Raw genomic sequence first — 18392 nt, 5'->3', positions numbered from 1 at the left:
GGTTGGACTGGACAATTTAAGAGGGCACTTCCAAACGGCATTTCTATGATTCTGTGAGTAAACATAATGCTCCTTCCAACACAAATAAGGCATTAACTAACAATCCATATTTTTCTTTTGCTTTGCTGAAATGCATAAAATCAATGTGATCATTTTTTCCTAGTTTAAATGCCTGAGTATTCGTACCTCAATGGGTGACCTCTTTTTCCAGAAATGTATTTAATTTCCCTTTACATCTAATTAAAATATGCATTAGGTGATTACCGTTTGATTTCTTAAAAGCTCAGTCCTAATATTTAGGCTAGAATTCTTCCCTTTCCCTGATAGTTTGCATTATGCCATACATTTCTACCTGTCTGTTTTTTTTTTGTTGTTTGTTTTTGTTTTTTGTTTTGTTTTTTCCATATGAGTCAATGAAGATGTTCAGTGAGTTCACTTTCTCATTTCAGCTATCTGATTCTGATCGTCTGTAGCTGCTGCAGTTGAAGGATTTTTATGGTTTTTAAACCTGCCCCAAAATCAACTGTTTTTCATTGCTGAAGTGAATCAAATAATCTCTTGTTATAGACTACTTTTACCTCTTATATCAGCATTTTTTTTGTTTGTTTCTTGCAGAGCTATAATTAATTTCATTATTATTTTTTAATTTATTCAGCTGTCTTGGATATTCACTATGCACATGCTGAAAATACAAGCCTGAAGTTAAACTTCTCCCTGGATGACTATAACACATTAATTCATGCAGTATTTTTTCAGTGATTGATTTTGCTTCAGAGTACATGCATTAATGCACACCATCTTATAATCCTTGTTTTCTTAAACTACATTACAGCTAGATTAAGAAAAATAGCTAAATTATAAATTTAGATTTTATGATTAAAAATCTAATTAGAAATAGTTTGCTCACAGCAACTGCTCAAGCTCCAAGTATAAATGGAGCATATTAATGTTACTCATCGTGAAAGGTGGTTCATTAATAGGTCTCCTTATGTGCACAAAATAGACACATTGCCATGCAAACTTTCCTTGCATCAGTCCTCATGAAACAGCAAAGACTGAAGGCCATGCCTGTGCTATAAGTTTAACTGCAATTGTAACACAGGCATGCCATAGTATGCCATATTGACCATACTGTACATATGAACTCTAGTTGGCAGAGGCAATTAGAGTTGGCAGAGGCAGTGTAGCAGTCTCAAGCCAGGTACTGGGACTGAGGCTATTCATACCTGACCTACATGGAATAGTATACAGCTATATACATGTATGCTGTATTCCACATTTTTAGTTTAGAAGTATAACATCTTCACAGAATCACAGAATCATCTAGGTTGGAAGAGAGCTCCAAGATCTAGTCCAAGGTCTAGACCTAGTCCAACCTCTGACCTAACACTAACAAGTCCTCCACTATCACTAAGCTCTAAATCTAACCGTCTTTTAAAGACCTCCAGGGATGATGACCCAACCACTTCCCTGGGTAGCCCATTCTAATGCCTAACAACCCTTTCAGTAAAGTTCTTTTGAATATCTAACCTAAACCTCCCCGCAGGACTGTCATCAAGGCTGTAGTTGCACACAGTGGTATCTATGCTGGGGAATTTTTCAAGAGGTGGTAAGAGACTGAGTAAGACATGGAGAGAAAAATCAATTTCCTCTCATTTCAACAGGATTTGCAGAAGATCTTAGAAAAGTAATTCTTTGCAAATTTTCCCTTAAAATGGTGAGCTTTCTTAGAGGTTCCAAAAATTTTCTGAAGAATTTTTCTTCCCTTTCAGTAAGTATAGTTTAGAGCTTTCTTTCCTAGGTTGGCTATCCATGACCCAGAAAATATGACCAGCATTTTAGATGATTAAATTAAAAATAATGTTTACTGATGTTTTGCCTTAAGATTTTGTAAGGGCCACACCTTCAGAAGTTCTAATTATTCACTCTTTTCCATGGACTGCAGTGGTTATTTTAAGTGCTCATCACTTACTATTAGCATGAAATTATTGTGTGCAAGAGAGAAAGGTGGGAGTTGAAACATCTTTTAAATATAATTTAATAAGAGAGCTTAGGGCGATTTTTTTCCTCTTTTCAATCTAGAGGTGCATAGTTACAATCTCTGACTACTATTTTTTTTCTGTGATCGCTATTTAGACTCTCACTTGCTCCAAAGGTAAACAATCTGCAGGGAAGCAAGCATATTGTAGGACAGAAATTTGTCTAATGCAGAACACTTTGTCCCCCATGTAGGTAGAAGTACATATTTTAGGTAGCAGTGTCTTTATCTCCTCTTAAAATAGATTCGTGTTGGCTTTTAAAGCACCAAATTACTTAAATGCTAGAAAATGCTAGTGCCTGATGGGTTACATTTTTCTCAGAGGAGGAAAAGGATTTTTGCACAGGAATTAGCAGGGCTGATCAGTTGGACTTTAAACTAGATTTGAAGGGGGAAGGGGATAAAACCAGGCCCGCTAGTGATAAACTATGGAACAGCTTGACAAAATCTGAGCAACTGTGTGAAAAAGGAATCCTTCAGTGTGCTCCATGATGTGCTGGGTACAATGAAGTGCATTTGAAGTGTTTCTACACCAGTGCACACAGCATGAGGAACACGAAAGGAGCTAGAAGCCTTGGCTCAATCCCAGAGCTACGATATTATTGGCATAAGCAAAAGCTTGTGGAATGAGTCCTGTAGCTAGTGTGTTGCGATGGACAGTTATAGGCTCTACAGAAGAGATAGGCAGGGCAGGCGAGGCAGGGGTGTGGCACTGCTTGTAATGGAGGGTCTGGACTGTGCAGAGCTTGCAGTTGGCAATGACATGGTTGAGAGCCCCTGGATAAAGGCTAAGGGACAAGCAAGTAAAGGAGATGTCACTGTAGAAGTCTATTGTAGACAATCCCACCAGGTTGATAGCATCAATTAATTATTGTTTAAGGAACTAAGAGATACCTCGAGATCAGCTGCCCTTTTCCTTATGGGTGACTTCAACTTGCCAGACATGAAGTGAGAGTTTCACACAGATGATGCAAACAGGTCCGGGAGATTCCAAAAACACTTTGATGATAACTTCTTGGTACAGGTACTAAGGGAACCAACTAGGAAAGGTGCCCTCCTACATGTGTTGCATCTAAACAGAGAGGGTCTCCTGGGTGAAGTGGCAATTGGTGGCCATTTTGGCCGTAATGACCATGAAGTAGGTGCGTTTAAAATCTTTGGTGATAGGAGGAAAAGTTCCACCAAAACTTCAACCCAACATTTGGGGAGAGCAGACATCAGGCTAGTTACTAGTTACTAAGGTCCCCTGGGAAAAAGGTTTTAAAGGTGTTGGGGTCCATCAGAGCTGGTTGCTTTTCAGGTACCACCTCATAACAACACCTCCTAAGAGCACAGGAACAGGCAATTCAAAATGTTTTAAGTCAAGCAGAAGGCTGTCTTGGTCGAGCAGAAGCCTTCTCTCAGAGCTTAGGTGGAAAAAGAAAGCGTATGGCCACTGGAAGTGAGGTCGAGTGACATGGGAGGACAACAAAGATGCTGTTCACCTTAGCAGGGAGAAAATTTGTGTGGCCAAAGCCCAACTAGAGTTGAAGCTGGCCAGTACAGTAAAGGACAATTTATTTATTTATTTATTTTTTTTTTTTAATATGCTAAAAGCAAAAGCAGGACCAGAGAATGTATTGATACATTACCTGATGAGGATGGTCACCTCACAAACAGGGACATGGACAAAGCAGAGACATTTAATGCCTTTTTTGCCTCAGTCTTCAACACTGATAATGGGCTCAGACAGCCCAGGTGCCCTCATATGGAGAACCACATCTACAGTAAGGATAGATTTGCTGTTTATCATTCAAGTCATGAAATTGTGCAGGACTTGCTGCTTCAGCAGGGAGCCTGATGGGATTCTTTCCACGATACTCAGAGAGCTGGATGAAGTCATTGTAAGACATCTCTCAATTATTTTTCAACAGTCTTGGGAATGTGAAGAGGTCTCAGTTGACTGGAAGCTGGCAGATGCTGTTCCAATTTTCAGGAAGGGCAAGAAAGAAGACCCTGGTAGTTACAGGCCTGTCAGTCTCACTTCAGTGCCTGGCAAATTTATGGAAAAGTTATATTGGGAGTTACTTAAAAACACCTGAAAGACAACACAGTTATTGTTAACAGCCAACACAAGTTCACAAGGGGAAGGTCCTGCTTATCAAACTTAATTTCATTTTATGACAAGGTTACCCAAAGGAAGTCAGTTGATGTAATCTTTTTGGATTTCAGCAAAACTTTTGATACGGTTTCTTAGAGTATCCTTCTAGACAAAATGTCCAGAACACACCTGTATAAATACATAATGTGATGGGTGAAAAATTGGCTGCTGGGTTGGGCTTAAAGGGTTATAGTAAATGGAGTTACATCAGGCTGGCAGCCTGTCACTAGTGGGGTTCTGCAGGGCTCCATTTTAGGGCCAGTTCCCTTCAATGTTTTCATAAATGGCTTGGATGCAGTATTTGAAGTTATACTGAATAAGTTTGTGGATAAAAATAAATTGGGAATGAGCTGTTGACTTCCTCAAGGATAGAGAGGCCTTGCAGAGAAATCTTGACAAATCAGAGGGCTGGGCAGTCCCCAAAAATGTGAAGTTTAACAAGAGCGAGTCCCAAATTCTGCAACTGGGAAGGGACGACCCTGGAAATATGTACAGACTGGGGGAGAAGAGGCTGGAGAGCAGCCCTGCAGAGAGGGATCTGGAGGTTCTGGTTGATGGCAAGTTGAACATGAGCCAGCAGTGTGCCCTGGCAGCCAAAACAGCCAACCATACCCTGGGGATCATCAAGCACATCATTGCTAGCCAGTCAAGGGAAACAATTGACCCGCTCTGCTCTGATGCAGCCTCACCTCAAGTACTGTATGCAGTTTTGGGCATTACAGAAGGCCATAAAACTAAGAGAGAGTCTAAAGGAAGGATACAAAGATGTCAAAGGGTCTAGAGGGCAAGATGTATGAGAAGCAGTGGAAGTCACTTGAGAGGAGAATGAGGGGGAGGCCTCATGGCAGCTGCAGCTCCGTCATGAGGAGAGCAGAGGCACAGGGACAGCGACAGGACCCGAGGGAACTGCATGGAGCTGGGACAGGGCGGGGTCAGGCTGGGTGTTAGGAAAACGTTCTTCACCAAAAGGCAGTCGAGCACTGGGACAGGCTCCCCAGGGGCCAGGTCACAGCACTAATCCTGCTGGAGTTCAAGAAGGGTTTGTACAATGCTCTCAGACACATGGTCTGATTTTTAGATGGTGCTGTGTGGAGCCAGGAGTTGGATTCAATTATCCTTGTGGGTCCCTTCCAACTCAAGATTTTCTGATTCTATGAACTTTTTTATTGTATGTTTTCACATTTTTGCATCTCCTTAACAATGATAGTGAAGTGTAACATTTATAAGAAACAAGTTTACAGAAAGGAATTAAAGGGGCAATTAAATTGACCTTATGGCTGTTTTCTTACATGATGGATTTTTTTTTACCTGATCATAGGTTTCCGAAGAAACACTCCATCACCGCAGTGAGGAAGAAGAGTCTTTCCAGGGAATGGAGCCCTATCTTGTGCGGAGATTATCATCCCGTAACATCCAGCTTCCCCCTCTGGCTTTCAGGCAGCTAGAACAGGCAGACTGGGATAAAAAGAATGATACTGAAACTATTCCAAGACCTACAACTCTTCCACTGAGGATTCCTCCTCTGATTGCCATTACATCTGCAGAGTCCAGCAGGTAAAGTCCAGGAATTTCTTTTTGATTTGACGTTTTCACTGGTAAGTGCAGGACAGTAGATGCTTCTTTTAGGATAGAAGATTATTTTCGGTGTTCCTTTAATAAATATATGAAAGTCTATATTTTTTTTTTTTTTTGAGAGATGAATACAATGTCATTTAGTAAGGTTCAAAGAGAGGTTGGTGTTTTGATTTTATTCTTTTTTTTGTTTGTTTTCTATCCATGGAGGGAAGATTGGTCAGAGATCTGGAAGGAAAGTAAGTGTAGAGGCAAGGGTAACAGTTCACATTGCTCGTCTTTCTGGATTTCAGGATATTGGTCTTTGAAACTTGAATTGTATGTGGGATGCCCCGTATAAACTGTGAAATACCCAGGAGATACTGGAGAGATTTTGTTACCTCTAGGAACACCAAATGAAAAAAAGTATGTATGTGCCTGATGTGGTAGAAAGTCAGATAGCAGAGTGAAAAATAATACTTACAGCCTATGAAAAAGTCTAGGTGATTGTTGATTTCTAGAGACTGCAATTGTTCATGAGGCTGGATTCAAATGTGCATTAGAAAGACAGTTTAATGGCTATTCAAATAAATAAACTCAAAACATACTGGTTATTATGGATAGCTATCTGCTGTACTCAGAGATTGATATCCTCTGAGAGGCCTCTCTGCATCTAAGAATGTTGTGGGTATTAGAGACATTAGAGATAACTTTGTATTCTGCTTATGGCTTCCATTCCTGTGGTTGATAGAATTTGTTTTGAAACTGGACAAAGCAACATTTATCCACAAGTAAGTTTATTTCTGAGAGTAGCAGAGAAACAGCAGATCTATAGACTATTGAATGAAGGTGCCAGGCTGTTTAAACAAACAGACGAAGCAAAACTGAAGACAACAGCAGAAGCAATTATAATTTTGATGTTTCTTGGTAATATACAATCTTTAGCTCTTATGATTCTTTCTTAGCTAAAGAGCAATTATGCTGTTACAGGAAGAATATTATTTAGGAAATCAAATTTCTCTGGATGTTTAGAACCATTTTTCAGTTGTTAGCTCTCTCAAGCAGCTCTGCATTTCCCATTTACGTGCTCGTAATGCCAGCAAAACAGCTGGGAAAAGCCATCCTCTTATCAAGGCTTTTCGTCTGCATGAAACTATACAAATTTAGGGGACTTGTTGTGTCTGTGGATATACAGCTTACCTCCATCATCTTTGAATGCGTGGAAATAAGCAGTTGAGAACTGGAAACCAAAATGAGGGTAGGAGACAGGAGGATTCAGTTTTCAGTGAGTAGGTGAAAGTGGAACAGCTATTAAGTCCTAGAAATTGATTTTAAGAAGGAAGAATTTCACTGCTAAAGACATCGTAAATTACAAATACATATTTCTAGAGGAAGACAATTAAAAAACCCAAAGATGGCAATATGAAGCATCTTGTACTGTGATTTAAGTACCTGGAATGTGTAAAACTAAAACCAGTGACAGTGGATTTAGTTTTAAAAATAAAATATGTATTCTATTCCTAAACACACATATGAACTCTCACACTCTATTTTTCTTTCTTTTTATTTTTATGAAGTCTCAGGATTGTTTCTGTTTTTAGCTTTATATAGATATGAACTACACTAATTGAAATTAAACAGGTTATTTAAAAACAAAACACAGCAGAATAGATGAAAACCAAAAAGTAAATATCCAGAAATGTTTTTCTCAGCCTTTCACACTTCGCAAATATGTACTCTTACTTAAGATTGCTGGCAATCATTTATCAATAGTCCTGGCTAACTGGGGTTGACCAGTTTTGGTTGTATTTTTATCAGTGATCTTGATGAGGGGATTTAGTGCAGCCTCAGCATGCTTCCAGATGACACACTAGGTTGGGCAGGATTGTTGATCTGGTTGAGGCTAGGAAGGCCCTGCAGAAGGATCTTGATAGGCTAGATTGATGGGCCATGTCCAGCTGTATGGCATTCAACAGGGCCAAATACTGTGTACAACACTAGGGGCATAATGAGCCCTTGCAGCCACACAGGCTTGGGGAACAGTGGCTGGAAAGTTGTCTGGCAGAAAAGGACCTGGGGGCATTGGTCAACAGCCTGATGGACATGAGACAGCTGTGTGTCCGGCTGGCCAAGAGAGCCAGCAGCCTCCTGGCCTGCACCAGAAATGGTGTGGTCAGCAGGACTAGGGAAGGGATTGTGCCTCTGTACTCTGTCCTGGTGAGACAGATGTCATCTTAAGCACTGTGTTCATCTTGGGTCCCTCACTACAAGAAGGACATTTTGTTGCTGGAACACACAAAGAGAAGAGCAACAAAGCTGCTGAAGGTCCTCAGCAACAAGGCCTATGAGGAGAGGCTCAGGGAACTGGGGTTGTTTAGCTTGGAGAAGAGGAGGCTGAGGGGACACCTCATCACCCTCTACAGCTACCCAAAGAGGTTGCAGTGAGCATGGTGTAGATCTCTTTTCTCAGGTGAGAAGTGATAGGACATGGTGAAATGGCCGCAAGTTGCTCTAGAGGAGGTTTAGATTGGATATGAGGAAGAATTAATTCACAAAAAGGATTGTTAGACATTGGAAAAGATTGCCTGGGAAAGTGATGGAGTCACCATCCCCAGGAGTTACTTAAAAGATGTGTGTATAAGGCACTTAGGGATATGGTTTAGTGATGGACTTGTCAGTGTTAGATTGATGGTTGGTGTTGATGATCTTAAGGGTATTTCTAACCTGATTCTATGCTTTTACGATTTACCTATTATTTGCTAAAACATAATTTATGAGAGATTATTATAATTGTTTAACATAAGATTTATTTTAAATTGCTTTAATATTGTGAATATACAACTGAAAGTGTATGTATTAGTGTGTTCATGAAGCTCTTGGGAGCTGCAAGAATGATGTATGAAATAGCTGATCTTTGAAGTGTCTTTTCTGCAGTGTTCCTTCTCCCCTGATATATTTTTGTTCCTTAAATTAAGCTCATCGTGGGGATAGATTAGATAGGCACTGTACTGCTTAAAAACTCTTTTTTTTTTTTTTTTTTTAAGAAGAAATCAAAACTCTCTGCACTGGGAATCAGACCCAAACTTGATATAAAACTATATGATTTTTTTTTTCTTTCTGCCATTTAGAGATGCACTTCTAATTTGTAATTACAGCAGATTGTGAACCAACCATTACACTTTTTAATATCTGGTTTTTAGAGGAAATATTAGAAAGATGTTATTAGCATCATCAGTGTAAGTTTGATACTATAGCTGCACAGACTAATGGTCCTAATTTCAAACAAAATGCATCTTAATGTCTTCCGCTTGATTGCGTCGTCTGTACCCTATCAGAGCAATAATTCAAAGATTAGATTTTGTCTTCTGTACTCAAGGTAAGAAATTAAAAAAAAAATAAATGCTAAAGAACTGACATGTGGGAATCCTAACCCATAAGTTTGCAGTTATTTACCTACAATACCAGGTAAATATTTCTTAAAACAACAACTTTGTTATTGTTTTAAGGAACCGAGTGTTATAGAGAGATGATAAAAGTAGATCGGACCTTAGAAGTGTAATGTAATTAAAATACAAGCTGGGGAAAATCTGGTCGTCAGATTTATTTATTTGCAACTTAGTATGGTAGTGTATGTAATGAAAATAAGTGGGAACTATGGTTTACACAGTGCTGAAATAGGAAACAAACAACAACAACAAAAACAAACAATTTCATTTGTTTTTGAGCTTAGAATCCCTGAGTTCCTCTCTGGGCTGCCAAGCTGTAACTCTTCTTAGGCAGTTTCTCATAAGTCTAGGCTGTTTTCAGCAGTGGCTGTGTTCCCTGACTCACCTGCCAGTTAAGAATACTGAATAATAGCACAATAATTCTTAGCACTTCTGTTGCACATATCTTTATTTTAAAACCATTATAAGCACAAGCTAATCTTCATGTTGCTTTCAGGAGATCAGGTAGTGATCTGGTAATTTTATCTTCATTTTATATATAGGAAAACTTGTGCACAAAGGGATAGTGCAACTGGCCAAGGCTACAGAGCAAACCAGTAACAAAGCTCTGAACAGAAACTCAAGAGCTTTTGGTTCCTGTTTGTTGTCTAGCTTTTACTACCTGCCACAGTGCTGCAAATGGAGCTTGGGGAAAAAACAAAAGCCTCAAGGTTACCTCAAACTTCAGAAATAATATGTCAAGGAAAATTTTACTGATTTTTTTCAGAGGAGATGTTTACTTGTTATTAGTGGAAGTTAAACACCTAACTGTTGTTATGCATCTGGACTCACATTAAACCTAGAGTTGTATCACACTGACTCAGTCTTGTAGAACTCTGATGGCAGTGTCTGTTACAAACAAAAGCATAGTAAATTAGTGTGGAAAGTAAACTGAGTCAACATTTAAGCTCAGTTCTAACGTGGGGAAGAATCAGTGGGAAGTTGTGAGGCCAAGTGAATGTTTGAAGCCATCATGTTTTGTGATATCCAAGCCTTGACTTCTGAGACTCTTTTGTTCTGGTGACTAGTGTCATCAATGCAGCTATGTGTATTCCAAAGTCATTTTGGAGACTTAAAAACAATTGTGTTTGTCAAGATTTGCATCAACTAGGTGCTAGAGAGAAATAAGAAAAAGAGCTGGTATCATACCAGAATGCTTGCATAACAGTCATTCTTAATACACGTGGAAGATCTCACACTCATCTCCAGCGCTCCCAACCCCCAAAGAAAAAGATTATTTTAAGCTATGCCTAGCATTATGCAGATACTCTAGAACTGATGACTGGTAGACTATGGAGGACAGCAGGTACTGCCTTCAGTCCATCATTAGCCAGGCTGAAATCCTTTTTAAAATTCAGAATTTTGATTAGAAAATTTGGTTACTCTTTAAAATAGGCATTTTAAAGTTTTTCTAATGATTAAAACCATCTATTTTGTCTATCTATTACCAGTCAGAAGAATTGATTACCCCACTATACCCACCATTGGTGCGGCCTCCCCTCACATACAGTGTACAGTTTTAGGTTCCACAATATAAGAAGGATATAAAAGTATTGAATTATGTCCAAAGGAGGGCAACAAAGATGGTGAAAGGACTAGAGGGATTGACTTAGGAAGAGTGGTAGAGGATACTGGGTTTATTCAGCTTACAGAAGAGGAGACTGAGGATCAACTTCATTGTTGTCTACAACTTCGTCATGAGGGGGAGCAGAGACAGATGCTGATCTCCCTCATGACCAGTAATAGGATGCAAGGCAATCACTTAAAGCTGCATCAGGGGAAGTTCAGATTGAATGTTAGGTAAAGGTTCTTCACCAAGAGGGTGGTTGGGCACTAGAATAGGCCCCAAGCCTGTTGGTGTTCAAGAAGCATTTGGACAACACTGTCAGATATGTGGTTTAACTTTTAGGTTGCCCTGTGTAGAGTCAGAAGCTGAATTCAATGATCCTGGTGGGTCTCCTCCAGCTTTTCATATTCTATGAAAATGTCTAAAACTTAGACCCTGAAGTCTGAAACTTATAGCTCCCTTTGACTGCTAGGTTATATAATTAGCAGATAAAGTTTGAGATAAACTTTTAAAAAGTCAGGTAAGAACACATAGTACTCTGAGGTGAGGTTATTTTTGCCTTTGCTGAACTTTATATGTTTCAAGTCATAACATCCTTACAGTTTTCCAATGTCCAGTGAATGGCAGCCCTCCAGTGTGTCAAATACTTGTACCATTCTGGTGTCATCTACAAACGTGCTTGGCATGCATGAAATCTTTCTGTCCTGGTATATGATAAAGTTGTCAGTCTTGTCTCCTGAACTGACTCCCGAGGAACTCTGTTCTTATCTAGCCGCTGCTTTTATTTGGAGCCACTGCCCATTATCATTTGGATTTGATGATCCAACCAGTTTGTTGTCTGCCTTGTGGTCCTGTTCATCTTGTCCATATCTTTCCAGCTTGGCTACAAGGTTTCAGTGAAAGACTGTAAAACCTTTGCAGCTGCTCTCTTGTCTTTAACAAAGGCAGGAATTAATGAAAGATAATCAGGTTCATCACATGTGATTTGCCCTTTGTGAATTTATGCTGACTATTCCCAACCCCTCCTTGTCCTTTATATGCTTGGAGGTGACTTCCAAGAGGAGCGGCTCAATATTTCTCTCAGGGTCTGAGATGAGTTTGGGACAGTCTGTAGTTCCATGGGTTGTCTTCTTCTCCCTTCTAAAGATGGTTTTACCATTAGACCTTTTCAGATAACTAAGGACCTCCACTGAGCACTTGAACTTTTGAAAGATGATAAATAGAACATGGCTTCACAAGGACACCGACCAACTTCGTCAGCACCATTGGATACCTCCCACCTAGTCTCAGGAACTTGAACATGAACAGTTTACTTAAGCAGAACCTAACTGGATCTTTCCCTACAGGGGGTTGTACCCTCTACTCCCTCAAATGTCCCTCTAGTGAAGGTGACCTGGAAGGCCTAAGAGCAGACCTTGCCAGTACAGTAAGGCAAAGAAGGGTTTGAGTACTTCATCCACGTCTTTCATTATTTTATCACCTGCTCTGTTCAGCAGCAGGCCCACATTTTCTTTTGTTTTCTTTTTGTTTTTCAAGTACTTATTTTGTTGCCCCCTGTCCTGGTTTCTGTTAGGACATTTATTTTCTTCCTAGTAGCTGGTAGGGTGCTATGTTTTGGCTTAGGATGAGAAGAGTGCTGATAACATGCTGATGTTTTAATTGTTGCAAAGCACTGCTTAGACCAAAGCAAGGATGTTTCAGCTTCTCACTCTGTCCTGCCAATGAGCAGGCTGGGGGTACAGCAAGAGCTGGGAGGCGAAAGACCGAGAACAGCTGACCCAAACCGACCAAAGGGGTATTCCATACCATATGGAATATGGTATGGAATACCCCTTTTTTTTTTTTTTTTTTTTTTTTTTTGAGATAAAGACAGTTTAATAAGACAGGAAAATAATAATAACAAAATAATAATAACAAATTAGGTCATGCTAAACAATATATAGGGGTGGCTAGCTGAGGTGGGGTGGGGGCGGACTGCTCGGGGTTAGACTGGACATCGATCAGCAGGTGGTGAGCAATTGCATTGTGCATCACTTGTTTCGTACACGTTATTAGTAGTAGTACTCTTATCATCATCATTATTATTATTGTTATTAACATTTTTTTGTCTTAATAACTGTCTTTATCTCAACTCACAGGCTTCACTTTCCTGTTTCTCTCCCCCATCCCAGAGAGGGAGGGGGGAGGGTGAGCGAACGGCTGTGTGGTGTTTAGCTGCCGGCCAGGTTAAACCACAACACCCTTCATCTCCAGCTGAGCATTGACTTTACTAATTGTATTCCTGAAAAGCCAAGTGATACTTACATTTTCCTCCTTGGGAATTTGTGTCTACTTGTACCTCCTGTACTTCTGCTTTTTGTATCTCAGCTCAGTCAGAAGTTTGCTGTTCAGTCAATTTGGCATCCTGCTGTTGTTTTTGAGCCTTTAATCACAGTTTATCCAGCATACTACAGGAAGGTGAGTCACTGGCTTGTAGAAAGAGCTGACTATGTAGGATTTTTATGATAAAATATTATTTTAATTTTCAATTATTATTTCATTCATAATAGATTTGGTAATTTGACTAGACTCTCTTCTCTGCTTTTGCATTTGTATAATTCGTTGCTGATGTATGTTAAAGAGAGTAAGAGTGTTTTCTTTTTTTCGTAGCTGATATGACTGTTAGTTTAGAGACTGATCATTTGCTGAGTGATCTCTTTAAATCATTTTTCCTGATGATTCTTCCTAGTCTAATGTTTTCATTCACATGTTGCTCACTTATCTGCTTAGTTGCTTATTGTTGCCAAGGCCTGCAGCTGCAATGGCTCACTCTGCAGGGAAAGCTTGAAAAATAAAAGGTTGCCTCTAATTACAATTGGCCAAAGTTGCAGTGAGGTAGGGGAATGCAGGGAATTCATTAAGATCAGCTTTACTTTCTGTACTCTAAGTGGAGGAGATTAAGAGGTTTATACTCTGCAGGTACTGTCTCTTTTTGAGCAGTTAACTAGAATAATATTGCATTTATTAAGATATTTCTTTGGGCAATCAGCCAAACCCAAGGCCACGTGCAATGTTTGATACAGTATTGGAAATGCAATGTAAAAAGAAATCCTTAACAAAATAATGTCTTAATGTGTACTTTTCATCATGTCATAGACATGTCAATTTAGAGATGATAGAAGAAATAAAAATAGTTTATTCAATTAGACGGATATGCAGAGTTTTCCTTACAAGGATTTTTTCATGTTGGAAATTGTCTGTTTAGATTACATTCAATGTTAAGAGATATTTTGAGGTCTTCATAATCTACATTTCAATGATCCCTACCACAGTGCTTCAAAAATACAAAAAAGAAACGTACTGGACTCTCACAGGCACATAAAGCTGAGGGAAAGATGGGAATCACTTGCAGAGGTGAATTCAGCCAGCAGCTGTAGGTGAATCCTGCCTTTAGGATAATTCCATCCAAGCCGTCTTAGCTAGCTATAGAACAATGAGAATACAGAGCCGAGCAGCTCAAAGCCACCTTCCATGGTTGTGCACAGAATGTTGCTTAGCATCTGAGAAGCTGATGTAGACCTGGGAGAGAGAATCGAAGTAGAAACATATTAATTTTGAGCATTTACATGACCCAATCTTTCTACAGTTCTGTGTGCATGGTCACTGTTCTATCATTTCTATTGAAGCAAATTACAAGTGATGTATTTTCTCACAGGTTCCTCCTCTAAACAAGAGGCAAAGGACTGGTCTATGGTGTAAAACAAGTTGTTTTCAGCATATTCCTTGCCTCTCTTGCGTCAGATCCTGTGTGGAGACAAGTTTTTTATTACACAACCTAACAATTGGTACACAAGATTGCTAATAAAATCGGATGCTACTTTATAGCCTCAATATATTTATAACTTAAAACATACCTGGCTAAGGAAATAATCTGAAAAGGAAGTTGTTAGATGTTAGTTTACTTGGGAAGGTGTGCCTTCTTAAGCCTGTCAGCTATGCATGCCCTGTTCTTTCTATTTCTATAAGGTACCTGCTTGTGGCCAGCACAGGCTACAGGATGTGCTCCAAAAAGATAAGATTCTTGGTCTAGCTAAGTATGGCCATTCTGAGGTAAAATAGATTGGAAGAGTTAGTGGGTTTTGTTTGTTGGTTGGTTTGTTTGTTTGTTTGTTTCCTAGATCAGTTATTTGTTCATAATATGCAGTTCTTCACCTTGATTATGCAGAATTTTCATCTGAGTTCAGACCATTAGTAACTGTAACTTTAATAATAAAGATACACTTGTACATAAGCATATGCACAGTAATGCCTTCATTTGTTTTATACCTTACGGCTTAAAATATCAGAAAATTCAATTAGAAATGTACATAAGGTATTGCTAGGTAGGCATATCACAACAACAAAAGTACATAATTCTTCATTTGATCATATATTTGCATGAAGAGCTTTTTTTTTCTTTTTTATTAATTTTTGATGTTACACAGAATTGATCTGCAACATATTTTCCACAAACAAGGTATAATGTTAATTATTGCTGACATAAGGCATATATAGAAAGACACAAATAAGATTCTCCTCTTTAAGGTTAATATTAAAAAAAATGATCATTTATGTTTTTTTTTTCTCATATTTTCCTATTGAGACTAATGTATGAGTCTAAATTGTGTGATTACAAATTAAGTTAATACACATTTGTATCTTTTGAATGTATTTCCAGTAACATTTCATATTATTAGCACATGATACAGTTAATGCAGATTCCAAATCTCACTTGGAATTTGAACATGTAACACTTTTTTGGGCTGCTGAGTAAAAGATTATAAAATGTCATGTCCAAATATATATAAAATATTTAATATAGTGCTGATAAGACCTTGTGTTTGCAGAATTACACACTGTTGGAATAGAATGAATGTTTTATATTGCAACAGTTTATGCTGCAAAATGTTATTTCATTAAATGAGGCGCAGTTTTTACTGAAACTTTATTTGGAGGAAAAAGTACTCTGTATTCTTACAGATGGAACTTTGGTGTAGAAAGATAAAAAAAAAAAAAAGAAGTCAGAGAGATGAAAATTAATAGTTTTCCAGACTGGAACACAGAAGAATCAATGGGATTTTCTGGAAACAAGACAAAGTTGATTTATTCGTGGTTGTAATCAAAATGATACGTTGAAATCATCAAGCATAGAAAGTGATTTCTCCATATATAATTTACATCAAGTGTACTATTTTTTTCTGTTTCTACTGTAAGGCATCTCTGCTTCTTTTAAACATCCTAGTTATAGTTCTCCCTTTGACTTTGCATGTAAATGAAGGCTAGACAGTAGTCCTGTGAAATGTAAACAGATCAGAGCCTCTTGATATTCAAATATACAATAATTTTTGCTTTCCTTAAAATGCTCTTCTTTAAAAGCAATAGCATCTATAAAAATGGAGATAGCAGGAAAGGGCTTCAAAATTAGCTTGCAAAATTATATAGGCAGATTAATTTTTAGTTCTTGTTACAGCAAAGAAAACAAAATAGTGAAGTAATGAAAGGCTGTAATTCTGGTTTTACCTCTTTCCTAACATTGAACCAATTTTATGAGGATTTTATATAGGACTGTTGCTTGAACTTCTGAGTACAAAATAAAAATGTAAGCCTTATCAGAGGATCTACTCGATGTGCTAGAGCAAGATCTGGTTGACTGCTATTACTTTGAAGAAAGTAAGTTTCTTTGCAGTCTCAAGTAATGGCTATGTAATGGTCTCATTCTGTTCTTTCTTGCCACATCCCTTCTAAACTATAATTTTCTTTAATTCAAAAGTAACTCTGGTCTTTTTTTCTGGTATAGGTGACAGGGTGATTAAATGCAACAGTTTGACAATGAGATCTGTCTGAATAGGTGGCATCAGTATCTCATGGACTCTACAATAAAAGGTTTCATTATGGTAGTCTATGGCCTTATCAGGTCTAATGTGTTAGAAATATCTGTATGTCCCTAGCAGGAAGGAACAGAAAATAAATGTGGTTTTTGATTTTTATAGTTAAGTATGATCTGAAATTCATTGAACATGCAGAAATTGAGACTTCTTCAATAGGAGCAAGTTAGTAGTGTGGACTTTCAGCTGTTTTTATCTAGTGTTATACTAGACCAATAGGATTTTTATGACATCTTGAACACTGTCTGAAAAGTTTGAGGGGGTTGTGGCTTTCTCTGACCGCAACCTTCCTACAACATTTCCTTCCTTAGTTTCCTTCTGTTACTCTGTTGTAGTTCATGTCCCTTCTGCTCTGATGTTTACATCTTTCTAATGCTTAAAGGTATTTATAATAATCTCTGACACTCTCCAAAACATCTATTTGTCATACCTATTCTGCTTTGCTTGGTCTGTCACAGTGTAAGATTTACCTTTTTTACTCCTTATTATTTTTGCAACTATTCTTTGTATTCAGTGAAAGACATGAGTTCAATGTGTTTTGGAATTATTACCACTGGACACATGCGTGGTTGATGGAAAAAGCTGAGTAAAGAATGTATTGAGTAATTTATACAGTACTGTCTCAGGTAATGCATATGATATACAGTATTGTGGTTTCTGAGACATTTTATGAAATTATAGAAACTTTTACACAATTTTGGAGAAAGAATTATCAACTTTTCCTTGGGTAACTTACATACACATATGAATAGCATATTTTTTATCTGTGCAGAGAGAACGATAATAAGATATTTCAATAATTAGCAGTAAAAGTGGATGTCAAATAATTTTCCTCAAAGGTCTAATGTTACTTTACAATTGCAAAAGTAAAATATATAAAATAATCCTTAGCACTACTTTTTTGAGATGCTTCACTTATTATGCATGAATGAATCAGTAGCAATTACTCCTCTTCATCAAATTCAAATGTGTAATTGTGCTTTTTGATTCACAGATCAATTAATATAAATCTGGACAATAACTATACTTTTGTCATCTTTATGTTTGATATTAAAATTTATTGGTAGAGAATATGCTTGCAAAGCCTGATTGTTCTGCAAATAGAGATGGTGGCAAAACCCTGTTTAATTAAGTGGGGGCAGGATGCGGCCTACACAGAGGTACTAAAAGCTGTGTGGGAGAATAATGTAAAGTCATCAGCAGCCTGGGGTTTCCTCTGGAGATTGCTGTGTAAATTTAACTTTAATTGAAAAGAGAGAAAAAAAATGATCTTAAAAGATTCTCTGTTAAGTATAAATGACATGTTAGCTTAAAATAAATTACAATTATTTAAAAATGTAGAATGACAATATATTTTGCAGTAGAGGAGGAAATTACCAAAAATGAAGGAGGTATAGACAACACCTTTAAATTCCCAGTATTAAAATAATAACATAAAATAACCAACATTGATTTCTCTGATTGTTTAAAAAACTGTTAGCTCTTTATTAAAATGCTTGTATTTCAGATGATTGTCTGATTTCCTGGATAAAATTTAGTCTAGTTGTACTCTGTCATATTTTTTTAAAGATGAGTTAAAATAAGCAGAAGTTGCTAGCCTGAAAAGCAGCTGCATCACTGCTGTTGCACTTTTTGGGATTTCTGTTATAGCACTGAATAGAACTCAAGCATCCTGAATCCCAGGAGAAACGTAAGTGGCATTTCAATT

General features: G+C 37.9%; 1 protein-coding gene across 1 annotated transcript in view; it reads left to right on the top strand.

Annotated features, from left to right (window-relative positions):
- The window catches only part of PDE4D (phosphodiesterase 4D), a 629197-nt gene that overhangs the window by 170212 nt on the left and 440593 nt on the right, over positions 1 to 18392 (top strand). Inside the window, exon 3 of the mRNA XM_084504096.1 lies at positions 5497 to 5732. Coding sequence (XP_084360222.1) covers positions 5497 to 5732 — 236 coding nt within the window. The remainder of the gene's footprint in view (positions 1 to 5496; positions 5733 to 18392) is intronic.

Source organism: Aythya ferina (genome assembly GCF_964211825.1).
Source record: "Aythya ferina genome assembly, chromosome: Z".
Lineage (NCBI taxonomy): Eukaryota > Metazoa > Chordata > Aves > Anseriformes > Anatidae > Aythya > Aythya ferina.
This window is presented reverse-complemented; position numbering and strand designations above follow the sequence as displayed.